At 44.5% G+C, this 27,653-nt stretch overlaps 1 protein-coding gene and 1 long non-coding RNA gene across 4 annotated transcripts in view; one reads left to right on the forward strand and one right to left on the reverse strand.

Moving 5' to 3' along the window:
* Window positions 1-27,653, forward strand: part of AIG1 (androgen induced 1) — a 494,204-nt gene that overhangs the window by 418,479 nt on the left and 48,072 nt on the right. For 2 of the 3 annotated variants that reach the window (XM_077289204.1, XM_077289205.1), the window contains exon 4: window positions 21,451-21,566. The exons of the other annotated variant lie outside the window; for it this stretch is intronic. In XM_077289204.1, the coding sequence (XP_077145319.1) occupies window positions 21,451-21,566 (116 nt within the window). The remainder of the gene's footprint in view (window positions 1-21,450; window positions 21,567-27,653) is intronic. 3 annotated transcript variants of the gene reach the window in all.
* Window positions 1-27,653, reverse strand: part of LOC143807547 (uncharacterized) — an 85,467-nt gene that overhangs the window by 28,831 nt on the left and 28,983 nt on the right. The window lies entirely within an intron of this gene.

Below are 27,653 nucleotides of genomic sequence, written 5' to 3' on the forward strand. Positions count from 1 at the left end.
ATTTTTGGATTACTGTCTGTGTAGTCCAACATACTTATTAGACAGTGATGTAACACGAATGTCACACATATTTGATTTTACATTCTATGTATTGATTGGTTTCCTGTTGGCATCATAGATTCCTGTTGTTTTAAATACTTTATATTTAAGAGTTGTGGTTTAGTTACTTAAAGACTCCAGTTATTATGGACATTCTGTATATTTAAAAATATATACATTTACCTAGAGTAGGTGGACAGACACTGGCGAGTGATGTTTGTTGCAGCCTGTGCTCGACTGCTGCTGGAGTCAAACAGTAATTTCTACCTCCTCCACCAGCAGTGGCTGTTTCTCAGAAAGGTATGTGCACTCAAAGGATGTTTTTTTTAAGGCTGTCAAAAATTTAGAGTTTTCTAATTCAAAGGGTATGTGCAGACAATCAGTAAACTCTGCGGGTTGGACACTGCCTTCTTGTGCAGTGTCCAACCCGAAGCGTCCAACCCGCAGCATCCAGCTCTTGTAGCATGTCAATTTCACCCATACAATGTATTGGACACGGTGATTTTGCATGGTTTAGCGATCACATGCGGATTGACCTACGTTCAATAGACGGCAGCGCTTTAGACGCAGTGGACATGTGCTGCGTCGAAAGCACTGCCAGTTCTGGATCGTCGGCATATAACCAAAGCGTTCCTTCTTTGAAGAGTTTTTGAAGAGTTTACCAAAGCAGCAGAGTTTGTTTTTTTTCATGGATTTCACAACGTTTTTTTCGCAATGGTTTTTTTAAGCACCCTTGTCATTGGATAGTTCCAGATTCGGAGCAATTTCCATCAGGAGACGTTTCAAAGAAGTGACATTAAAGGGAACCTCTCACCCCCAAAATCGAAGGTGAGCTAAGCCCACTGGCATCAGGAGCTTATCTACAGCATTCTGAAATGCTGTAGATAAGCCCCCAATGTATCCTGAAAGATGAGAAAAAGAGGTTAGATCATACTCACCCAGGGGCGGTCCGCTGCGGTCCGGTCCGATGGGCGTCGCGGTCCAGTCCAGGGCCTCCCATCTTCATAGGATGACGTCCTCTTCTTGTCTTCACACTGCGGCTCCGGTGCAGCGTACTTTGTCTGCCCTGCTGAGGGCAAAGCAAAGTACTGCGGTGCGCAGGTGCCGGGAAAAGTCAGAGAGGCCCGGCGCACTGCAGTACTTTGCTTTGCCCTGAACAGGGCAGACAAAGTACGCCTGCACCGGAGCCACAGTGTGAAGACAAGAAGAGGACGTCATCCTATGAAGATGGGAGGCCCTGGACTGGACCGTGACGCCCATCGGATCGGACCGCCCGCCCAGGTGAGTATACTCTAACCTCTTTTTCTCATCTTTCAGGATACATTGGGGGCTTATCTGCTTTGTGACCGCCAACGGTAAATAAACGTCGGCGCTTGCTGGGCTCTGTGCAGCGCCGACGTTTATAAGTGGTGTGTGGTCTCACAGCACTTAGGACCCCCAGTGTCCTGCAAGCAGTGCGATTCCTGTGCAGAGCGGTTGCTCTGAAAGGTGACATCATCAGGACCTGATTAGATCAGGTCCCAATGATGTTAACCCTTTGCTATCTTCTAGATGCCGCGATTGCAGCATTTAGAAGATAGCAGAGGGAGACCCCTGCTTTACTCATCTCTCCAACACCCCCCGTGATGAGATCTGATCACATTACGAGGGATCCCGCCTGCAGCCTGCAGCTGAGTCTAACAATCGATCTGCCTGTGTAAAACTGACAAGTCTCATACAATGTCATACATGTTGCCTCATTATAGTGAATGGATTGGGGGTTTCATCTGTCATGTCACTCAGAGATTTAGATGAAAACCCCAAAGTAGAGCGCCAGATAAATGTGATCCTATATGTTATGCAAAATGTTCCCAAAAAAAGCTTCAACTCATTCCACAAAAAAAGCAAGTCCTAACTCAGGTCTACCATCTGTTAACGGAAATATAGGGGGCTTCCACATTACTGCTAGTACAAAGGCTCTGGAAAAGTGATATGGCTACTCACCTCCCCTAAAAGAAATTCTGCGGTTCCAAATTCAAATGCCCCCCTTGCTGTGTGGCTAAGCAGTACTGTAAGCCACATATGGGGTATTGCCAAGTTCAGTAGAAATTGTGTAATACATTTTAGTACCATTTTTACCCATGTCCCAGTGTGAAAATGTAAAATCTGGGGCTAAAACAATTTTTTTGTGGTAACAATGTAATTATTTTTTCCTCATTGCCCAATGGTATTAAATTCTGTGACACACTTGTGGTGTCAATATGATCACTGCACCTCTAGATGAACTCATTGAGAGGTGTAGTTAGTTAAATGGGGTGACTTATGGGGGGTTCTGCTGTTCTGGCACATCAGGGGCTCCGCCAAAGTTGACGTGACCCCCTCAAACCAATGCAGCAAAACCTGCACTGTAATATGGCGCTCCTTCCCTTTTGAGCTTTGCACTGTGCCTCAAAAGTAGTTTTCAACCACTTATGGGATATTGATGCACTCAGGAGAAATTGCACAACAAATTTTTTCTTGCTTCCCTTGTGAAAATAAAAAAATTGAGGCTAAAATAACATTATTGTGGAAAAATGTGTTTTTTAATTTTCAAGGCTCAACCTTATAAAATTCTGTGAAGCCCCTGAGGTTTCAATGTGTTCACCACACATCTAGATAAAGTCCTTGAGGGGTCTAGTTTCTAAAATGGGGTCATTTGTGAGGGGTTTCTACTATTTAGGCACCTCAGGGGCTCTTCAAACGCGACATGGTGTCGGCTATTGATTCAAGCCAATTTTGTATTCCAAAAGTTAAATTGCGCTCCTTCCCTTCCAACCCCTGGCATGCACTCAAACAATAGTTTTCCTCCACATATGTGGTATCGGTGTACTCAGGAGAAATCTTACAACAGATGTTATGGTGAATTTTCTTCCGTTACCCTTGTGAAAATGGAAAATATGACGACAAATAAACATTTTTGTGGGAAAATGTGAAATGTTAATTTTTTCCTTCCACACTCCATTAATTCTTGTGAAGCACCTGAAGGGTTAAGATACTTCTTGAATGTGGTTTTGCGCACATTGAGGGTTGCAGTTTTTAGAATGGTGTCACTTTTGGGTATTTTCTTTCATATAGACCCCTCAAAGTAACTTCAAATGTGAGGTGGTCCCTAAAAAAAATGGTTTTGTAAAATTTTTTGAAAAAATGAAAAATCGCTGGTCAACTTTTAACCCTTATAACTTCCTAACAAAACATTCTCAGAATCATCAGGATCCATTGAAGGGTTCCAGAGTTATTACCTCATAAAGTGACAGTGGTCAGAATTGTAAAAATTGGCCCAGTCACGAAGGCAAAAACAGGCTCGGGCGCGAAAGGGTTAAACCAGGTTTATAATCTGAAGCAGAAGAAAAAAGAAGTCTTTGTGTACATACCCTTAAGGCCCCGTCTCACATAGCGAGATCGCTAGCGAGATCGCTGCTGAGTCACAAGTTTTGTGACGCAACAGCGACCTCCATAGCGATCTCGCTATGTGTGACACGTACCAGCGATCAGGCCCCTGCTGCGAGATCGCTGGTCGTGTCAGAATGGCCTGGACCTTTTTTTGGTCGTTGAGGCCCCGCTGACATCGCTGAATCGGTGTGTGTGACACCGATCCAGCGATGTCTTCACTGGTAACCAGGGTAAACATCGGGTTACTAAGCGCAGGGCCGCGCTTAGTAACCCGATGTTTACCCTGGTTACCAAAAAAACCAAACAGTACATACTCGCCTTTCGGTGTCCCTTGCCGTCTGCTTCCTGCTCTCACTGACTCCCGGCCGTACAGTGAGAAGTGAGAGCACAGCAGTGACGTCACCGCTGCGCTCTGCTCTCAGTGTACGGCGGCTCAGTCAGAGCAGGAAGCAGACGGCAAGGGACCTGGACACCGAAAGGCGAGTATGTACTGTTTGTTTTTTTTGGTAACCAGGGTAAACATCGGGTTACTAAGCGCGGCCCTGCGCTAAGTAACCCGATGTTTACCCTGGTTACCCGGGTGCTGCAGGGGGACTTCGGCATCGTTGAAGACAGTTTCAACGATGCCGAAGTCGTTCCCCTGATCGTTGGTCGCTGGAGAGAGCTGTCTGTGTGACAGCTCCCCAGCGACCACACAGCGACTTACCAACGATCACGGCCAGGTCGTATCGCTGGTCGTGATCGTTGGTAAATCGCTTAGTGAGACGGGGCCTTAAGAGATCTTTGGAAGATAACACTGCAGGAGTTTCTGAAGCACAAAAAGTGTGAGTAGCTGTGAGCAAAACTAGTGATCCAGGTGACTTATTCTGATGTTCCTGCTTATTTTATAAAAAAAAAGTGATTTAAAAAAACTTTCTCGCAAAAGTCAAGTCAGAACTTTCAGAGTTGTGAGATCAAATGGCTCCCCCTGGTGTTATTGCAAGATCTTGTGTTTTTAAAGGGAACCTGTCACCCCCAAAATCGTTGGTGAGGTAAGCTCACCGGCATCAGGGGCTTATCTACAGCATTCTGTAATGCTGTAGATAAGCCGCCGATGTTACCTGAAAGAGGAGAAAAAGACGTTAGATTATACTCACCCAGGGGCGGTCCCGCTGCGGTCCGGTCGGATGGGTGTCTCCGGTCCTCTCCGGCACCTCCCATCTTCGTTCCATGACGTCCTCTTCGGGTCTTTACGCCGCGGCTCCGGCGCAGACGTACTTTGCCTGCCCTGTTGAGGGCAGAGCAAAGTACTGCAGTGCGCAGGCGCCGGGCCTCTCTGACCTTTCCGGCACCTGCGCACTGCAGTACTTTGCTCTGCCCTCAACAGGGCAGACAAAGTACGCCTGCGCCGGAGCCGCGGTGTAAATACCCGAAGAGGATGTCATGGAACGAAGATAGGAGGCGCCGGAGTGGACCGGAGACACCCATCGGAGCGGGAACGCCCCTGGGTGAGTATAATCTAACGTCTTTTTCTCCTCTTTCAGGTAACATCAGTGGCTTATTTACAGCATTACAGAATGCTGTAGTTAAGCCCCTGATGCCGGTGAGCTTACCTCACCAGCGATTTTGGGGGTGACAGGTTCCCTTTAAAGGATATCTTTCAAGGGTGTGTTTTTTATATGCGGACCATCAGGGTATGTGCACCATCAGGGTATGTGCACACGTCAGGATTTCTTGCAGAAATTTCCTGAAGAAAACCGGAAATTTTCTGCAAGAAAGCCACATTTTTTTTTTGCGTTTTTTCCCCGTTTTTTTCGCGTTTTTTTTAGCATTTTGCAAGCGAAATTAGCTTGCAGAATGCTAAAGTTTTCCAAGCGATCTGTAGCACCGCCTGGAAAACTGACTGACAGGTTGGTCACACTTGTCAAACATAGTGTTTGACAAGTGTGACAAACTTTTTACTATAGATGCTGCCTATGCAGCATCAATAGTAAAAGATAGAATGTTAAAAAGTAATAAAAAAAATTAAAAAAATGGTTGTACTCACCTGCAGACAGCCGATCTCCTCAGCGGCGTCTGTTCCTATAGATGATGTGTGTGTGCAGGACCTTCGATGACGTCGCGGTCACGTGAGCGGTCACATGACCGGTCTCGCGACCAATCACAAGACCGCGACTTATTCGCAGGTCCTTCACCACACACCAGCTATAGGAACCGAAGCGGCAGCATACACCTGAGAGGCGGGAAGACTGCGGGGGCCATCGAAGGTGAGTATATGACTATTTTTTATTTTAATTCTTTTTTTTTACCAATTATATGGTGCCCAGTCCATGGAGGAGAGTCTCCTCTCCTCCACCCTGGGTACCAACCGCACATAATCTGCTTACTTCCCGCATGGTGTGCACAGCCCCGTGCGGGAAGTAAGCAGAACAATGCATTCCTAGGTGTGCGGAACCCCGCAATTCCGCAAATTTAATGAACATGTTGCTTTTTTTTCTGCGATGCGATTTTTTTGCGGAAAAAAATGCAACATTTGCACAAAAAAATGCGGAATACCCTGAAAATAATGGGAGGCATATGTTAGCGTTTTTTTCGCATTTTTTTCGCGTTTTTATCACGTTTTTATAGCGAAAAAACGCAAAAAAAAACGCGAAAAATGCTGAACGTGTGCACATGGCCTCACTAAGAGTTTTTAGCAGCACATATCTTGTGTGCGTGTGCTTGTGCTATCAAGAACAATTATTCTTAAGCCTCCTTGTTGTTTGTTTATTTGTTTTTTTGGCAGCCTGATTACACTGCCAGATTATTGTGAAATGACCCTTCCTAGGAGTGTTCTTTTCCATCATCATGGTGTGTAAATCCAATTTCTTGGTCTTTTATTTTTATACTATTCACTGAGATAGAACTTTTCTTCTTTGAAATTCCTGGACAAAACCTTTTCATAAATGTCGCTCTTAGGGTACCGTCTCACTATACGATTTACCAACGATCACGACCTGCGATACGACCTGGCCGTGATCGTTGGTAAGTCGTTGTGTGGTCGCTGGGGAGCTGTCACACAGACCGCTCTCCAGCGACCAATGATGCCGAGGTTCGCTGGTAACCAGGGTAAACATCGGGTTACTAAGCGCAGGGCCGCGCTTAGTAACCCGATGTTTACCGTGGTTACCAGCGTAAAAGTAAAAACAAACAAACCATACATACTCACCATCTGATGTCCGTCAGGTCCCTTGCCGTTTGCTTCCCGCTCTGACTGAGTGCTCTCACTTTCCGGCTAGCAGTCAGTCAGAGCGGGAAGCAGACGGCAAGGAACCTGAAGGACATCAGATGGTGAGTATGTACGGTTTGTTTGTTTTTACTTTTACGCTGGTAACCACGGTAAACATCGGGTTACTAAGCGCGGCCCTGCGCTTAGTAACCCGATGTTTACCCTGGTTACCAGCGAACGCATCGCTGGATCGCTGTCACAACGATCCAGCGATGACAGCGGGAGATCCAGCAATGAAAGAAAGTTTCAAACGATCTGCTACAACGTACGATTCTCAGCAGGGTCCCTGATCGCTGCTGCGTGTCAGACACTGTGAGATCGTAACTATATCGCTAGAACGTCACGAATCGTGCCGTCGTAGCGATGAAAATGCCACTGTGTGATGGTACCCTTATTGCACACATGCATAAATTTAAACATATGCATGCAAACGTACTTTATGTATGTGCAGATACTTATCCATTGTGCAATACTATCAGGGAAACATCTGATTGGCACCAAATTTATTCTGTAGTAGAGCAATGACTCCAAACATACAGCCAATTCATTGAGAACTATCTTCAGTGTAAAAAAGTGATAAAATGCTCCCACATAGCCCTAGTCTCAACACTGTACTCGAAGGAACTCGGCAATGAGGTTGTTCGAAACAGCTTGAAGAATGAACCATAAATCTGTGGATGTAAATTTGCACAAATTCTTCTGTCTTTTTATGTAATAACAAACACACAATTGATTATGTTGATATCAAATTTCACTTTCAGGACTCCTTGTTCTTAACACTGCAGACAGGGTTTAATGATATTGGCTGTATGTTTGGGGTCATTGTTCTGCTCCAGAATAAATGTGGAGCCAACAGTTGCCTCTTCGATGGTTTTATGGTTTTTGCCTGTTATTTTCATTCAGCGCAATCCATTGAACAGAAAAAAATGTATTAGTGGAAACCTTTTTAAAGGGGTTATTCACTAATTGACAACCCCTTTTCAATAATATCAGATTGCTGCATAGGTATTTTCGACTATAGATTTCTGACTTCTATTGGTCTGCTGTTATGGTTCTGGTGGTTAGGAACACATGAACTGACCAAATAAGTAAACCAAAAATAAGGACAAGCTCTGGGAATGTGGGAACTTTACTGACCGCAATCCTGATCCTATCAACACACTATAGGCAGCCGTTGAGCGTACCTAACTCGGCCTAGATGCCTCTTCACAGCCTGAGAAACTAGCTACCCCTAGAGGGAAACAAAGCCTCACTTGCCTCAGAGAAATTTTCCCCAAAGTGAGAGCAGCCCCCCACAAATAATAACTATGAGATAAAGGGAAAACACAAACATAGAAATGAAAACAGGTTTTAGCAAATGAGGCCCGCTAATAACTAAATAGTCAGAGGATAGCAAGGAATCTGTGCGGTCAGTATAAAATACTACAAAAATTATCCACGCAGAGAATACAAAAAGACCCCCACACCGACTCACGAAGTGAGGGGCGCAACTGTGCACCCCAGAGCTTCCAGCTAGCAATCAAATAGCATATAAACAAGCTGGACTGAACTCATCATATACTGAGAAACATTTTCAGAAAGCAATGAGCAAAAATGGACTAGCATGAACTTAGCTTCTCCACGAGGAGACAGGTCACAAGGGAAGTCCCAGAGAGATCTGAACCAGTACTGAATACAACGACAGCAGGCAACAAGTAAAGGTCCAGATGGAGTTAAATAGGCAGCAAGCCTAGCAGGAAACGAGGCAGCTGGGGTCCAGCTACAGACCAGCCGTAACACTTAAAGCCACCAGAGGGAGCCATGAACAGAACTCACAAAGTACCACTCATGACCACAGGAGGAAGCCCGAGAACGGAATTCACAACAGTACCCCCCCCCCCCCTTGAGGAGGGGTCACCGAACCCTCACCAGAGCCCCCAGGCCGATCAGGACGAGCTAAATTCAAGGCACGAACCAAATCGGCAGCATGGACATCAGAGGCAACAACCCAGGAATTATCCTCCTGACCATAGCCCTTCCATTTAACCAAGTACTGAAGCTTCCGTCTCGAAATACGAGAATCCAAGATCTTCTCCACCACATACTCCAATTCTCCCTCGACCAGCACCGGAGCAGGAGGATCAACAGAAGGAACCACAGGCACCACATACCTCCGCAACAATGACCTATGGAACACATTATGAATGGTAAAAGATGCTGGGAGGTCCAAACGAAATGACACAGGATTGAGGATGTCTGAAATCTTATAAGGACCGATGAAACGAGGTTTGAACTTAGGAGAGGAAACCTTCATAGGAACATAACGAGATGACAACCACACCAAATCCCCCACACGAAGTCGGGGACCCACACAGCGACGGCGATTAGCAAAGCGCTGAGCCTTCTCCTGTGACAACGTCAAATTGTCCACTACGTGGTTCCAAATCTGCTGCAACCTATCCACCACAGAATCCACCCCAGGACAGTCAGAAGGCTCAACCTGACATGAGGAAAAACGAGGATGAAAACCAGAATTACAAAAAAAAGGTGAAACCAAAGTAGCAGAACTAGCCCGATTATTGAGGGCGAACTCAGCCAATGGCAAAAAAGTCACCCAATCATCCTGATCAGCAGAAACAAAACATCTCAGATAAGTTTCCAAGGTCTGATTAGTTCGTTCGGTTTGGCCATTCGTCTGAGGATGGAAAGCCGAAGAAAAAGACAACTCAATGCCCATCTTAGCACAAAAGGACCGCCAAAATCTGGACACAAACTGGGACCCTCTGTCAGACACAATGTTCTCCGGAATACCATGCAAACGAACCACATTCTGAAAAAACAGCGGAACCAAATCAGAGGAGGAGGGTAACTTAGGCAAGGGCACCAAATGGACCATTTTAGAAAAACGATCACAAACCACCCAGATGACAGACATCCTCTGAGAGACTGGAAGATCCGAAATAAAATCCATGGAAATATGCGTCCAAGGCCTCTTCGGGACAGGCAAAGGCAAAAGCAAACCACTGGCACGAGAACAGCAAGGCTTGGCCCGAGCACAAATCCCACAGGACTGCACAAAGGAACGCACATCCCGCGACAAAGAAGGCCACCAAAAGGACCTAGCCACCAAATCCCTGGTACCAAAAATCCCAGGATGACCCGCCAACACCGAAGAATGAACCTCGGAAATATCTCTACTGGTCCATCTATCCGGGACAAACAGTCTCTCCGGTGGACAACGGTCAGGTCTATCGGCCTGAAATTCCTGAAGCACCCGCCGCAAATCAGGGGAGATGGCAGACAAGATCACCCCCTCTCTGAGGATACAAGCCGGTTCAGAAACTCCCGGAGAGTCAGGCACAAAACTCCTAGAAAGGGCATCAGCCTTCACATTCTTTGAACCCGGAAGGTATGAAACCACGAAATCAAAACGGGAGAAAAACAGCGACCATCGAGCTTGTCTAGGATTTAACCGCTTGGCAGACTCGAAATAAATCAAATTCCTGTGATCCGTCAAGACCACCATGCGATGCTTGGCTCCCTCAAGCCAATGTCGCCACTCCTCAAATGCCCACTTCATTGCCAACAACTCCCGATTACCAACATCATAATTCCGCTCGGCAGGCGAAAACTTTCTAGAAAAGAAAGCACATGGTCTCATCACCAAGCCATCAGAGCTTCTCTGTGACAAGACAGCCCCTGCTCCAATCTCAGAAGCATCAACCTCGACCTGAAAGGGAAGAGAGACATCAGGCTGACGCAAGACAGGAGCCGAAGAAAACCGACGTTTCAGCTCCTGAAAGGCCTCAACGGCCGCAGAAGACCAATTCGTCACATCAGCACCCTTTCTAGTCAAATCCGTCAAAGGCTTAACCACACTAGAAAAATTAGTGATGAAGCGACGGTAAAAATTAGCAAAGCCCAAGAACTTTTGAAGACTCTTCACCGATGTAGGTTGAGTCCAGTCATAAATGGCCTGGACTTTAACTGGATCCATCTCGATAGTAGAAGGGGAAAAAATAAAGCCCAAAAAGGAAACCTTCTGGACTCCAAAAAGACATTTAGAGCCCTTCACAAACAAGGCATTGGCACGCAGGACCTGAAACACCATCCTGACCTGCTTCACATGAGACTCCCAATCCCCAGAAAAGACCAAAATATCATCCAGGTACACAATCATAAATCTATCCAGATACTCTCGGAAGATGTCGTGCATGAAGGACTGAAACACGGAAGAGGCATTAGAAAGCCCAAAAAGCATAACCAAGTCCTCAAAATGACCTTCGGGCGTATTAAATGCGGTTTTCCATTCATCGCCCTGCTTTATACGCACAAGATTATAAGCTCCTCGAAGATCTATCTTGGTGAACCAACTAGCCCCCCTAATCCGAGCAAACAGATCGGACAGCAGAGGCAAAGGGTACTGAAATTTGACCGTGATTTTATTTAGAAGGCGATAATCTATACAGGGTCTCAGAGAACCATCCTTCTTGGCCACAAAAAAGAACCCTGCACCCAAAGGTGACGAGGACGGACGAATATGCCCTTTCTCCAAAGACTCCTTTATATAAGTCCGCATAGCGGTATGTTCTGGTACAGACAAATTAAAAAGTCAAACCTTAGGGAACTTACTACCAGGAATCAAATTTATAGCACAATCACAATCCCTATGAGGAGGTAGGGCACTGGATTTGGGCTCATCAAATACATCCTGGTAATCCGACAAAAATTCAGGGACTTCAGAAGGAGTAGAAGAAGCAATTGACACCAAAGGAACATCACCATGTACCCCTTGACAACCCCAACTTGACACAGACATTGCTTTCCAATCCAGGACTGGATTATGAACCTGCAGCCATGGCAGACCCAACACGACAACATCATGCAAATTATGTAACACCAGAAAGCGAATAACCTCCTGATATGCAGGAGTCATGCACATAGTCACTTGAGTCCCGTACTGAGGCTTATTCTTGGCCAATGGCGTAGCATCAATTCCCTTTAGTGGAATAGGGAATTGCAATGGCTCCAAGATAAAACCACAGCGCCTGGCAAATGACAAATCCATCAAATTCAGGGCAGCGCCTGAATCCACAAAAGCCATAACAGAGTAGGATGACAGAGAGCAAATCAAAGTAACAGACAAAATGAATTTAGGCTGTACAATACCAATGGTGACAGACTTAGCGAACCTCTTTGTGCGCTTAGAACAATCAGAGATAACATGAGTGGAGTCACCACAGTAATAGCACAACCCATTCTGACGTCTGTGATTTTGCTGTTCAATTCTGGTCAGAATCCTGTCACATTGCATAGACTCAGGCTTCTGTTCAGAAAACACCGCCAGATGGTGCACAGGTTTGCGCTCCCGCAAACGCCGATCAATCTGAATGGCCAAAGACATTGACTCATTCAGACCCGCAGGCGTGGGGAACCCCACCATAACTGTCATGGATCCCAATGGCTGGGGATCGCACTGGACAAGCAAAATAACATAAATAACGGACGAGCTCTAGGGTGATGGAACCTGGGCTGACCGCTGCCCTACTCCTGACAAACACAACTAGAAATAGCCAGGGAGCGTGCCTACGTTGATTCTAGACGCCACGCGCCAGCCTAAGAGCTAACTAGCACTGCAGAGGAAATAAAGACCTAGCTTGCCTCCAGAGGAATGAACCCCAAAAGGTATAGTTGCCCCCCACATGTATTGACGGTGAAATGAGAGGAAGGCACGCACATAGAGATGAAAATAGATTTAGCAAAATGAGGCCCGCTATAACTAGAAAGCAGAATGATACAAAAGGGGTCTGAGCGGTCAGCAAAAAACCCTAATCAAAAACCATCCTGAGATTACAAGAACCCATGTGCCAACTCATGGCACATGGGGAGAACCTCAGCCCACTAGAGCTACCAGCTAGCATAGAGTCATAATTAGCAAGCTGGACAAAAAACCAAACAACTGAAAAACAAAACTTAGCTTATCCTGAGAGATCTGGGAGCAGGTAGTCAGGAACCAAACTGAGCACATCTGAGTACATTGATAGCCGGCAAGGGAATGACAGGAAAGCCAGGTTAAATAGGAAACACCCAGCCTCTGATGAACAGGTGGAAACCAGAGACCGCAACCCACCAAAGTCACCCAGTACCAGCCGTAACCACCAGAGGGAGACCAAAAACAGAATCCACAACAGTACCCCCCCCTTGAGGAGGGGTCACCGAACCCTCACGAGAACCCCCAGGGCGATCAGGATGAGCTCTATGGAAGGCGCGGACCAAATCAGTCGCATGAACATCAGAGGCGACCACCCAGGAATTATCCTCCTGACCATAACCCTTCCACTTAACCAAATACTGGAGTTTACGTCTGGAAACACGAGAATCCAAGATCTTCTCAACAACATACTCCAATTCTCCCTCCACCAGCACCGGAGCAGGAGGCTCAACCGAAGGAACAACGGGCACCTCATACCTCCGCAATAACGACCGATGGAACACATTATGAATAGCAAACGATGCTGGGAGATCCAAACGAAAAGACACAGGGTTAAGAATCTCCAAGATCTTATAAGGACCGATGAACCGAGGCTTGAACTTAGGAGAAGAGACCTTCATAGGGACAAAACGAGAAAACAACCACACAAAGTCCCCAACAAGAAGTCGGGGACCCACGCGGCGACGGCGATTAGCAAACTGCTGAGTCTTCTCCTGAGACAACTTCAAATTGTCCACCACCTGATTCCAAATCTGATGTAGCCTGTCCACCACCACGTCCACTCCAGGACAATCTGAAGGCTCCACCTGACCAGAGGAAAAACGAGGATGAAACCCCGAATTACAAAAGAAAGGAGAGACCAAAGTAGCAGAACTAGCCCGATTATTAAGGGCAAATTCGGCCAGTGGCAAAAAGGCAACCCAGTCATCTTGATCAGCAGAAACAAAACACCTCAAATAAGTCTCCAAGGTCTGATTAGTTCGCTCCGTCTGGCCATTCGTCTGTGGATGGAATGCAGACGAGAAAGACAAATCAATGCCCATCTTAGCACAAAACGTCCGCCAAAATCTGGACACAAACTGGGATCCCCTGTCAGAAACGATATTCTCCGGAATCCCATGCAAATGAACCACGTTCTGAAAAAATAAAGGGACCAACTCAGAGGAGGAAGGCAACTTAGGCAAGGGTACCAAATGAACCATCTTAGAAAAGCGGTCACACACAACCCAGATAACGGACATTTTCTGTGAGACAGGGAGATCTGAAATAAAATCCATGGAAATGTGCGTCCAAGGCCTCTTCGGGATAGGCAAGGATAACAACAACCCACTGGCCCGAGAACAGCAAGGCTTAGCCCGAGCACACACTTCACAAGACTGCACAAAGGTGCGCACATCCCTTGACAAGGAAGGCCACCAAAAAGACCTGGCCACCAAGTCTCTAGTACCAAATATTCCAGGATGACCAGCCAACACAGAAGAATGGACCTCGGAGATGACTCTACTGGTCCAATCATCCGGAACAAACAGTCTTTCTGGTGGACAAGGTTTATCTGCCTGAAACTCCTGCAATGCACGTCGCAAGTCTGGGGAGACGGCGGACAATATTACTCCATCCCTAAGGATACCAGTAGGCCCAGAGTCTCCAGGAGAGTCAGGCACAAAACTCCTGGAAAGAGCATCTGCCTTCACATTCTTTGAACCTGGCAGGTATGAAACCACAAAATTGAAACGAGAAAAAAACAACGACCAACGAGCCTGTCTAGGATTCAGACGCCTGGCAGACTCAAGGTAAATCAGATTTTTGTGATCAGTCAAGACCACCACACGATGTCTAGCACCCTCAAGCCAATGACGCCACTCCTCAAATGCCCACTTCGTGGCCAAAAGCTCCCGATTACCCACATCATAATTGCGCTCGGCGGGCGAGAATTTTCTAGAAAAGAACGCACATGGCTTCATCACCGAGCCATCGGAACTTCTCTGTGACAAAACCGCCCCCGCTCCAATCTCGGAAGCATCAACCTCAACCTGAAAAGGAAGTGAAACATCTGGTTGACATAACACAGGAGCAGAAGAAAACCGGCGCTTAAGTTCCTGAAAGGCCTCCACAGCCGTAGGAGACCAATTAGCAACATCAGCACCCTTTTTAGTCAAATCAGTCAAAGGTTTAACAACACTGGAAAAATTAGTAATGAACCGACGATAAAAATTAGCAAAACCCAAGAACTTCTGAAGACTCTTAACAGATGTAGGTTGTGTCCAGTCACAAATCGCCTGAACCTTGACGGGATCCATCTCAATAGTAGAAGGAGAAAAAATGTACCCCAAAAAAGAAATTCTCTGGACTCCGAAGAGACATTTTGAGCCCTTCACAAACAGAGAATTGGCCCGCAGGACTTGAAACACCTTCCTGACCTGTAGAACATGAGACTCCCAGTCATCAGAAAACACCAAAATATCATCCAAATACACAATCATAAACTTATCCAGATATTCACGGAAAATATTGTGCATAAAGGACTGAAAGAGTGAAGGAGCATTAGAAAGTCCAAAAGGCATTACCAAATACTCAAAATGGCCCTCAGGCCTATTAAATGCGGTTTTCCACTCATCACCCTGTTTTATCCGCACAAGATTATACGCACCGCGAAGATCTATCTTAGTGAACCACCTAGCCCCCTTAATGCGAGCAAACAAATCAGTCAATAATGGCAATGGATACTGATATTTGACTGTAATCTTATTCAGAAGGCGATAATCTATACAAGGCCTCAGGGAACCATCTTTTTTTGCCACGAAAAAAAAACCTGCTCCCAGAGGGGACGAAGATGGACGAATATGTCCCTTTTCCAAGGACTCCTTAATATAATTCCGCATAGCAGTATGCTCTGGCACTGACAGATTAAATAAACGACCCTTAGGGAACTTACTGCCAGGAATTAATTCTATAGCACAGTCACAATCCCTATGAGGAGGGAGCGAATTGAGCTTAGGCTCCTCAAAAACATCCCGATAGTCAGACAAAAACGCAGGGACCTCAGAAGGAGTAGATGAAGCTGTTGAAATCAGAGGTGCATCATCATGAACCCCCTGACATCCCCAGCTTAACACAGACATTGTTTTCCAATCCAGGACAGGATTATGAGTTTGTAACCATGGCAGACCAAGCACTAGTACATCATGTAAATTATACAGTACAAGGAAGCGAATCACCTCCTGATGAACGGGAGTCATGCGCATGGTCACTTGTGTCCAGTACTGCGGTTTATTCATAGCCAATGGTGTAGAGTCAATTCCCTTCAAAGGAATAGGAACTTCCAGAGGCTCCAGACTAAAACCGCAGTGTTTGGCAAATGACCAATCCATAAGACTCAGGGCAGCGCCCGAATCCACATAGGCAACGACGGAAATGGAAGACAGTGAACAAATCAGAGTTACAGACAAAATGAACTTAGACTGCAGAGTACTAATGGCAAAAGATTTATCAACCTTTTTTGTGCGTTTAGAGCATGCTGATATAACATGAGCTGAATCACCACAATAAAAACACAATCCATTTTTCCGCCTATAATTTTGCCGTTCACTTCTGGACTGAATTCTATCACATTGCATAGTCTCAGGTGCCTGTTCAGAAGACACCGCCATCTGGTGCACAGGTTTGCGCTCCCGTAAACGCCTCTGAATCTGAATGGCCATAGCCATAGACTCATTCAGACCTGTAGGCGCAGGGAACCCCACCATAATATCCTTAATGGCCTCAGAAAGACCATCTCTGAAGTTTGCAGCCAGGGCGCACTCATTCCACTGAGTAAGCACCGACCATTTCCGAAATTTTTGACAATATATTTCCGCTTCATCATGCCCCTGAGAGAGGGCTAATAAAGCCTTTTCAGCCTGAATCTCCAGGTTAGGTTCCTCATAGAGCAATCCCAGTGCCAGAAAAAAGCATCCACACTGAGCAATGCAGGATCCCCTGGTGCCAATGCAAATGCCCAATTCTGAGGGTCGCCCCGCAGGAAAGATATTACAATCTTAACTTGCTGAGCAGGGTCTCCAGAGGAGCGAGATTTCAAAGAAAGAAACAATTTGCAATTGTTCCTGAAATTCAGGAAGGTAGATCTATCTCCAGAAAAAAACTCTGAAATAGGAATTCTAGGTTCAGACATGGGAGTGTGAACAACAAAATCCTGTATGTTTTGAACTTTTGCAGCAAGATTACTCAGGCTGGAAGCCAAACTCTGGACATCCATGTTAAACAGCTAAGGTCAGAGCCATTCAAGGGTTAAGAGGAGGTAAGAAGCAGCTAGACAGCAATTAAGGGCTAGGCAGCAAAACTCTGAGGGGAAAAAAAAAAAAAAAAAAATTTCCTTTAAACACTTCTTTTTCTCCTGCTTCAGCCCAAACAATTAACACTTTGTGGCCGGCTATACTGTCATGGATCCCAATGGCTGGGGATCGCACTGGACAAGCAAAATAACATAAATAACGGACGAGCTCTAGGGTGATGGAACCTGGGCTGACCGCTGCCCTACTCCTGACAAACACAACTAGAAATAGCCAGGGAGCGTGCCTACGTTGATTCTAGACGCCACGCGCCAGCCTAAGAGCTAACTAGCACTGCAGAGGAAATAAAGACCTAGCTTGCCTCCAGAGGAATGAACCCCAAAAGGTATAGTTGCCCCCCACATGTATTGACGGTGAAATGAGAGGAAGGCACGCACATAGAGATGAAAATAGATTTAGCAAAATGAGGCCCGCTATAACTAGAAAGCAGAATGATACAAAAGGGGTCTGAGCGGTCAGCAAAAAACCCTAATCAAAAACCATCCTGAGATTACAAGAACCCATGTGCCAACTCATGGCACATGGGGAGAACCTCAGCCCACTAGAGCTACCAGCTAGCATAGAGTCATAATTAGCAAGCTGGACAAAAAACCAAACAACTGAAAAACAAAACTTAGCTTATCCTGAGAGATCTGGGAGCAGGTAGTCAGGAACCAAACTGAGCACATCTGAGTACATTGATAGCCGGCAAGGGAATGACAGGAAAGCCAGGTTAAATAGGAAACACCCAGCCTCTGATGGACAGGTGGAAACCAGAGACCGCAACCCACCAAAGTCACCCAGTACCAGCCGTAACCACCAGAGGGAGCCCAAAAACAGAATCCACAACACATAACATCCTTAAGGGCTTCAGAAAGACCCTTTCTGAAAATCGCTGCCAGGGCACACTCATTCCATTGAGTGAGCACAGACCACTTCCTAAACTTCTGACAGTAAACCTCTGCTTCATCCTGAGAAAGAGCCAGCAAACTCTTTTCTGCCTGGTCTACTAGATTAGGTTCCTCATAAAGCAATCCAAGCGCCAGAAAAAACGCATCCACATTTAGCAATGCAGGATCTCCTGGCGCCAGGGAGAATGCCCAATCTTGAGGGTCACCACGTAACAAAGAAATAATAATTTTAACTTGCTGAGCAGGGTCACCAGAGGAACGAGGTTTCAGAGAAAGAAACAATTTGCAATTATTTTTGAAATTCAAAAACCTAGATCTATCTCCAGAGAACAGCTCAGGAATTGGTATTTTAGGTTCAGACATAGGACTGTGAACTACATAATCCTGAATGCTTTGTATCCTTGTAGCAAGCTGATCCACACAAGAAGACAGACCTTGAATGTCCATATCTGCAGCTGAGTCCTGAACCACCCAGAGATTAAGGGGAGGAGAGAGGCTAAACACACTGCAGAGGAAAAAAAAAAACCTCAGAGCTTCTCTTATCCCTCTTTTGCGATGCATTAACACTTTACGGGCCTGCTGTACTGTTATGGTTCTTGTGGTTAGGAACACATGAACTGACCAACTAAGTAAACCAAAAATAAGGACAAGCTCTGGGAATGTGGGAACTTTACTGACCGCAATCCTGATCCTATCAACACACACTATAGGCAGCCATGGAGCGTACCTAACTCGGCCTAGACGCCTCTTCACAGCCTGAGAAACTAGCTACCCCTAGAGGGAAACAAAGCCTCACTTGCCTCAGAGAAATTTTCCCCAAAGTGAGAGCAGCCCCCCACAAATAATAACGGTGAGATAAGGGGAAAACACAAACATAGAAATGAAAACAGGTTTTAGCAAATGAGGCCCGCTAATAATTAAATAGTCAGAGGATAGCAAGGAATCTGTGCGGTCAGTATAAAATACTACAAAAATTATCCACGCAGAGAATACAAAAAGACCCCCACACCGACTCACGAAGTGAGGGGTGCAACTCTGCACCCCAGAGCTTCCAGCTAGCAATCAAATTGCATATAAGCAAGCTGGACTGAACTCATCATATATTGAGAAACATTTTCAGAAAGCAATGAGCAAAAATGGACTAGCATGAACTTAGCTTCTCCACGAGGAGACAGGTCACAAGGGAAGTCCCAGAGAGATCTGAACCAGTACTGAATACAACGACAGCAGGCAACAAGTAAAGGTCCAGATGGAGTTAAATAGGCAGCAAGCCTAGCAGGAAACGAGGCAGCTGGGGTCCAGCTACAGACCAGCCGTAACACTTAAAGCCACCAGAGGGAGCCATGAACAGAACTCACAAAGTACCACTCATGACCACAGGAGGGAGCCCGAGAACGGAATTCACAACAGTCTGTGCTTGGTTAAAATAATAAAATCACATGTTACTTTTCGTCCCAGAGCTGAGCTTTCCACTAGTCTTTGTTTACTGGCTGCCATATTCACATCATGACTATAGCACATATCACACCTGCAGCCAATTGGTAAGCTTAGTATCTCATGCTGTCTATAGAAACAAAGCTGCTTTGCTCATTGATTGGTAGCAGCAGTGATGTTAGCTGTAGTCGTGATGTCAACTTCTGTAGTCAATAAAAGAAAAACCATAGCGGCAAAGTTGAGGCAGTGCTGGAACCAAAGAGGTTGAGTAACATCAGATTTTATTAATTTAATCTTCCGCTGCCCCCAAAAGTGACGTCTGTTTTGGAGGTGGAGCTAGTCTCTGATCGCCGGGTTATCTCCTTACAAAGTGCACTGACAGTGTGCTCTGTTGCTGGCTCATCACTTTTAATTAGAACTGGCGAGGGAGCTGTCGCTGTGCCCTGAAAAAGACTATTGCACAGCAAGAAAAGAGATAGTACTGAGCATATGTCAAAGTTGACAACTGATGCATGCTCAATACAGCAGGAACTAGCCCAGACCATGAAACAGACATCACTGATGAGATGACTCTTCGTTGCAGGGTGGGGACACAGACTGTTGCAATGACCATAGACTTTGCCCCCTTATGATGCATCATTTGAATATGCAAGCATGCACTTGGGATTCACAAACAAAACATGATCAAACTGGAAATGGGTAAAAAAGCCATATTTGAACTATTTGTGGAGACACGGGGTCAGTGGGTGCCATAGTCCGCTAACCAAAACCGCATGGACCAGGACACATCCAACCAAATGCCCACTCTCCATTTACCATGGGCGTAATACTACTCAGACAACACAGGGTGAGGGTAAAACAGTTCGCAAAATTACAGAGTCTGACCCTTAATAATAATGACTCGCCGGGATACGAGCAGCTGTGACTTCAGAGCTTCTAGGACCAACTACCCCACCTGTGGCAGGCACAGAGAGGAGGTAGCAACATGCTTAGGAATCTGACAGTTAATTTAGGTGCAATGCCAGTTGACCGGAGGGAGGGACTTTCCCAAACATATCCATGGGGCTCAGGTGACTGGTGGGTCCAAATAAGACTACCCCAAATGTATCCATGGTTCAGCTATGGTCTATGGAGCAGATCTGTATTATTTCAGCCGGGGCCGTAGTCCCATCCTATAGAATGTCAAATCTGTGTACCTCATGATGAAGCCATGATGTCTTGGCTGCCGTCTTGTACAGAGTCTCTGGTTCTTTGGATCTCTGGATCTCTTGGCTGTATGGATCTCTTGTCTGTCTGAATATATATCTGTCTGATGTTACAGAGGTATATATCCTCTTTTTATAGGTAACAACTGTCCTTCAAGACAGCATCCAGAGGTCAAGAGGAAGATGTGATGAGGACTTTTTTTTTCTTCTCCAGCAAGATGGTGCCGCATGCGCAGTAGCTGCTATTGGATCACCTCTATATACACCGATAGCTGCTACCGCGCAGGCGCAGCAGGAGCCTTTTTAAATGGATTTTTTGATACTCTCAGGAAAACAAAGCCCATTTATTAACTGAACATTAAACATGCAATTATGCCATGGCTGGCACCTGCCTGCAGAAGGGTTTTTTTTAAGTATGGGGGCATACTAGGGGACAGGTCACTGAGGGATCTGTGACCTGTCAGCAGTCTGCATTATGAATACCTAATCAGAGCACTGCCACCGGCACTCGGGACCGGAGCATGCAGCTGCATGTATTTCTATGTAGCCGCACGCTCCGGTCCCAAGTGCCGGCGGCAGTGCCGAGTATTGATGCAAGAGACCCGCGCAAGTTTCTCACATTGCACACACAAGTGTGACCCTGGCCTAATCAGTATAACGGCACCAATCTGACACTATCTGTAGGTTTCAGTGCACAATCGTGCTGATAGATTCCCTTTAAACCCTGTAGCATTTTAGTGTCAGACCTACATGGCTGAGATAATGTAGCCATTGTCTGATTCATGCTGCCTCTGGATCTGATCAGGTCAAGTTCTCTTTAATGAACCATTATCCTTCATATTTCAGTAATCCAAACATCCTACTCATATTTGAATGATCATTTTGTAACATTCTTTTTCTTTCTTTATAGCATACCACTGTACTGCCTTTCATATTAATTGAAATGAGGACCACACATCACCAGTATCCTAGCAGAAATAGTGGCATTGCAACAGTTTGTGGTTTCTCCTTGTGTTATATTTTGTGGTAAGCATACTCATTTCTAATATTTTCTGTCTCATTTACTGACTTTATTTATAACTATATACTATAACTTTATATCTATATAGTTGTATAAGTGAAGCTGAATGTCACACATATGGCATTTTCAACCATTCCTATATTACTACTAGTCTTTTTCTGTAATCAGGGATTTTTTAAGGATTTCTTTGCCTGGTATTATCAAGTTCATCTAAACTGTCTAAAAGGAGAACTATTTTTTTTCACATTGCAGCTTTTATTTTACTGTTTTGATGGTTGAATGATTATGCATTGTTTTGCAGGGTTAGCTATAAAAACTTATAAGATAAATCCTCTATTTCAAACGCAATTTAATGATATGAAAATGCCATATGGCAAATCAAGCAGTTAAGAACCTGCCAATCCCATGCAAAAACTTGTCTGCCTAATCCTGGAATATTATAAATTCAATAACATTTCTTATACTTTTATAGAAGTATCAATGCAATTTTATATAGGAAAAATGGAAGAATGGAAATCAATATGGATGGATGAGACGTGTCTCTTATGGATTAAATAAGTAAATCCAATATTACTGAAACATATTTAGAATTGAGAGTCCTCAGTGGTTGATACCTTTTAATGGCTAACTGAAAAGATGGTAACAAACGGTACAAAGATATTTATCTTTTCTGTACCCAATATTACTGGACACTTCTCAGCATCATTTGTGTGTGTTTGTGTAGATAATAGTGTTGAGCATTCCGATACCGCAAGTATCGGGTATCGGCCGATACTTGCGGGTATCGGAATTCCGATACCGAGATCCGATACTTTTGTGGTATCGGGTATCGGTATCGAAACAACATTAATGTAAAAATGTGTAAAAGAGAGAATTAAAGTAAAAAAATATTGCTATACTCACCTCTCCGACGCAGCCTGGACCTCAGCGAGGGAACCGGCAGCGTTGTTTGCTTAAAATTCGCGCTTTTCCTTCCTTACGTGAAGTCCCGGCTTGTGATTGGTCACGTGCCGCCCATGTGGCCGCGACGCGACCAATCACAGCAAGCCGTGATGTAATTTTAGGTCCTTCAGGATTTTAAAATTACGTTCTGGCTTGTGATTGGTCGCCTCGCGGTCACATGGGCGACGCGACCAATCACAAGCCGTGACGTCACGGGAGGCTGGACACGCGCGCATTTTAAAATGCGCGCGTGTCCTGCCTCCCGTGACGTCACGGCTTGTGATTGGTCGCGTTGCCCATGTGACCGCGACGCAACCAATCACAAGCCAGAACGTAATTTTAAAATCCTGAAGGACCTAAAATTACGTCACGGCTTGCTGTGATTGGTCGCGTCGCGGCCACATGGGCGACGCGACCAATCACAAGCCGGGACGTCACGGGAGGCAGGACACGCGCGCATTTTAAAATGCGCGCGTGTCCAGCCTCCCGTGACGTCACGGCTTGTGATTGGTCGCGTCGCCCATGTGACCGCGACTCGACCAATCACAAGCCAGAACGTAATTTTAAAATCCTGAAGGACCTAAAATTACGTCACGGCTTGCTGTGATTGGTCGCGTCGCGGCCACATGAGCGGCACGCGACCAATCACAAGCCGGGACTTCACGTAAGGAAGGAAAAGCGCGAATTTTAAGCAAACAACGCTGCCGGTTCCCTCGGTGAGGTCCAGGCTGCGTCGGAGAGGTGAGTATAGCAATATTTTTTATTTTAATTCTTTCTTTTACACATTAATATGGATCCCAGGGCCTGAAGGAGAGTTTCCTCTCCTTCAGACCCTGGGAACCATCAGGAATACCGTCCGATACTTGAGTCCCATTGACTTGTATTGGTATCGGGTATCGGTATCGGATTGGATCCGATACTTTGCCGGTATCGGCCGATACTTTCCGATACCGATACTTTCAAGTATCGGACGGTATCGCTCAACACTAGTAGATAAATTTAATTAGCAATTGAATGGCGATTTCTGGAAGGGCAAACTTTGTGTACATCCTCATTATCAAAGAGGTGCTAATAAATGAAAGGTGAAGACAATTGCCCCTTAGGTATTCTGGATGTACCATACCAAATACATCACTTGACAATGGGAATCCAATATTTGAAATGCGGTATTGATAATAATCTGATACCAACAGATTTGCGTTTGTGCCTAAAATTGCCACAATTTTTGACTCTAGGGAACTACAGAAATATGATATCAACCTGAATAATAGATACAGTATATCAAAGTAATGTTTGGGGAGTGAGAGTATGCTCGGAAATATGGTGGTCATTTTATTCCACTACGAGGTTCCTTTGAGAAAATGATAAATATTAAAATCATCATTCCATGCATACATTTAGCCAACCTCCTCTCACCTGTCTATGGAGGATGGGTGGGGGATGAGAAATTTATAACATTCCATCTAGAGCATCTCATTGTCAGACCCAAATAGAAGCAACATGAATTGCAAATCTGTCCATATTTTTATTTCCTCTTTTTGTACCTTATTTTTCATATATTAAATCTAAATGTATTGATTTTATTCCTTTCTGGTCTAAGAGTACCCACAACCTCGAAGAGCGAACGTATAACCTGGTTGCATTACTTTGCGCATGCCAAAGGGCAAGCACGCTACCTACCGGGTGCTTAGAAAAGCGGGGTGATGCACGTGCTAGTGTATTATTCGGTGTAGTCATCTCAATGGCCTACCACAATAGCAAGTGGTGGCAGTGAAAAGTTTGTTGTGGATATGTGAACTGGCTGTGGGCTGCGCTTGGCTCAGTGTTAGCCTATTGCAATAGGTAACAGGATCAGTGAGTTTGAGAAGCAAAGTCCACCTTTACATTGTCTTCCAAGTCACTTCTGCAACAAGTGGGGGGTGTTCGTGACATTACCTAACAGCTGTTGTTGTTTAGTCCAAATAGTGACATTTAGGGAAAGCAGTTTTGATTGACTTTATGAGGCTTTTTAGATGGGTGAAAGAGAATTTTATACAAAACCAATAAATGGTAAATGTATTTAGACAATTAACAAAAAAAACAGGGAATGCTCAGTCATTCAAGTCTGTGTAGCAAAGACAATAGCTGTCCTTTTAGTAGACAGAACCTTAGTCTATGAACAACTACATCGTATCAAATATACTGTACAAGAAGGAGATGAAGCATAGACATGTATTGAATCAGCACAGTAATGCTACTGATATGCTCAGAACTATACGGATCTTCTTAGCCCTTGTATTCTATCGGCCAAGGATAAAGACCTTACAAGTAGAAGATGAACTGTCAATCATGCTAATGGATACAAGGACATTGGCAGCAATGTAGGTTTGGGGAATGATTTTCAGAGCTGATGGAATACATCAGAACCAAGGACTTAAATGCATCATCAGGTATAACACTACTCACAGTGACACACCTGATGATGTCAGTTCAGGGAAAAATGTAGATGAGGCTAACTTGTAATTTTTTTTAGATATATATATATCAGTGTTTTAATAGTCACATTGGAATAGTAATCGAAATGGACAGACTGCAGCCACCTTAGGAGCACAGCAGAGCTGTATAGGGCTGTTGTACTTTTGGCAGTATGGTCTGAGGTTGTGGTATGGAGTGGGATGTAGAAGAGGAAGACAACGAGGTGGTGGAAGGACAAGCTGGTGATTCACAGAATACTGTGGTGTAGAGTTGAGCTACAGACATAAGAGCCAATTGTGTATTGAAAGCTTGAAAGCCTCTAGGACCAGACTGAATGATGTCATGGGACAAGGAGGTAGACATGAAATGTGAAAGCTCAGTCCGGGTTTTTGCACATTTTTCCCAACACCATTAATTCACAAAAGGTAACATATGGAAGGATATCCAGACTGAAACACAATAAGCGTCCAAGCTTGAAAAGTAGAATTACTCTTTAAGTAGAACTCCAGTGTTCTCTCATAAATTTGACAATTCTGTTTTAGAATCTTCATATATCTTGTTACATAAGACTCAGACACTGAACATTCAAAACCCACAGTAATATAAAATATCAAAAGTCTGAGCCATGTGGTGGAAATAAACTTTCATATTTTATACATGTTCTTATTTTCTCACCTAAGTAAATAAAGATATAATAGATAAAGGAAAGCAACAAAAGCAAAATAAATTAAATATATCATAAATATATTATCCCCTTACCGACATATGGCATATCGGTAAGTCATATGTCATGTCTCTGACTTTGATGCTGGCTCGCACGCCGAGCCCACATCTTTCCTCTCACATGATGGTTGATTTAATCAGCCATCATGTGCCTCTAATAGCCAAGGGTGGATCGGAGCTCCGCCCGCAGCTAATAACCCCTTTACCCCTGAGGGTATTTTGCACATTAATGACCAGGCCAATTTTTACAATTCTGACCACTGAAACTTTATGAGGTAACAACTCTGGAACGCTTCAATGGATCCTGGTGATTCACAGATTGTTTTTTCGTGAGTCGTGACATATTGTACTTCATGATAGTAGTAAAATTTATTCAGTATGAGTTGCGTTTATTTGTGAAAAAAAATGGAAATTTGGCAAAAATTTGAAAAACTGTTCAATTTTCCAACTTTGAATTTTCATGCCCTTAAATCACAGAGATATGTCACACAAAATTAAAAAATAAAATTTCTCACATGTCTACTTTACATCAGCATAGGTTTGGAACCAATTTTTTTGGTTACGAAGTTATAAGGGTTAAAATTTAACCAGCGAGTTTTCATTTTTTTTTTTTTTTTTAAATTACGAAAACGTTTTTTAGGGACCACATCACATTTTAAGTCACTATGAGGGGTCTATATGATAGAAGATACCAAAAATTGATACCGTTCTAAAAACTGCATCCCTCAAGGTGCTCAAAACCACATTCAAGAAGTTTATTAACCCTTTAGGTGCTTCACAGGAATTTTTTGAAAAAAATAAATTAACATTTAACTTTTTTTGCAAAATTTACTTCAGATCCAATTTTTTTATTTTGACAAGGGTAACAGCAAAAATGGACCCCAAAATTTGTTGTGTAATTTCTCCTGACTATGCCGATACCCCATATGAGGGAGAAAACCACTGTTTGGGTGCACGGCAGAGCTCGGAAGGGAAGAAGCGCCATTTGACTTTTTGAATGCAAAAGTTGCTGGAACAATTGACGGATGCCATGTCACGTTTGGAGAGCCCCTGTTGTGCCTAAAGAGTGAAAATCCCCCACCAGTGTCACCATTTTGGAAACTAGACCCCTCAGGAAACTGATCTAGATGTGTGGTGAGCACATTGAACCCCCAGGTGCTTCACAGAAGTTTATAATGTTGAGTCATAAAAATAAAAAAAATCAAATTTTTCCCACAAATATAATTTATCACAATATATTGCATTTTCATAAGGGTAACAGTAGAAATTGCAGCATACAATTTGTTGTGCAATTTCTCCTGAGTACGCCGATATCCAATATGATGGAGAAAACTATTGTTTGAGCGCACAGCAGGGCTCATAAGGGAAGGAGCATCATTTGACTTTTTGAATGTAAAATTTCCTGGAATCATTAACGGACGTCACATCCCATTTGGAGAGCCCCTGATGTGCCTAACCAGTGGAAATCCCCCACAAGTGACCCCATTTTGTAAACTAGACCCCTCAAGGAATGTATTTTGATGCTTGGTGAGCACCTTGAACCCCCAGGTGCTTCACAGAACTTTACAACACTGAGCCGTAAAAATTAAAAAAAAAAACATTTTCCCCACAAAATTGATATTTTGGCCTGAAATTTTGCATTTTCATAAGGGTAACAGGAGAAATTGCACTATGCAGTTTGTTGTGCAATTTTTCCTGCATACGCCAATACCCCATATGTGGGGGAATACTACTTTTGAGGCACAGTGCATAGCTCAGAAGGGAAGAGTCGCCTTATTTGAGTTCAGATTTTGCTGGAATGGTTTGAGGGTGCTATGTCATATTGGCAGAGCCCCTGAGGTGCCAGAACAATAGAAACTCCCTATATGTAAACTCATTTTACAAACTACACTCTCCAATAAATTATTCGAGTAGTGCAATGATCATATTGACACCACATATGCCTTAGTAGCAGTGTCTGCACGTCAGCAGAG

The sequence above is a fragment of the Ranitomeya variabilis genome, chromosome 2 (assembly GCF_051348905.1).
Source record: "Ranitomeya variabilis isolate aRanVar5 chromosome 2, aRanVar5.hap1, whole genome shotgun sequence".
Taxonomy (NCBI): Eukaryota; Metazoa; Chordata; class Amphibia; order Anura; family Dendrobatidae; genus Ranitomeya; species Ranitomeya variabilis.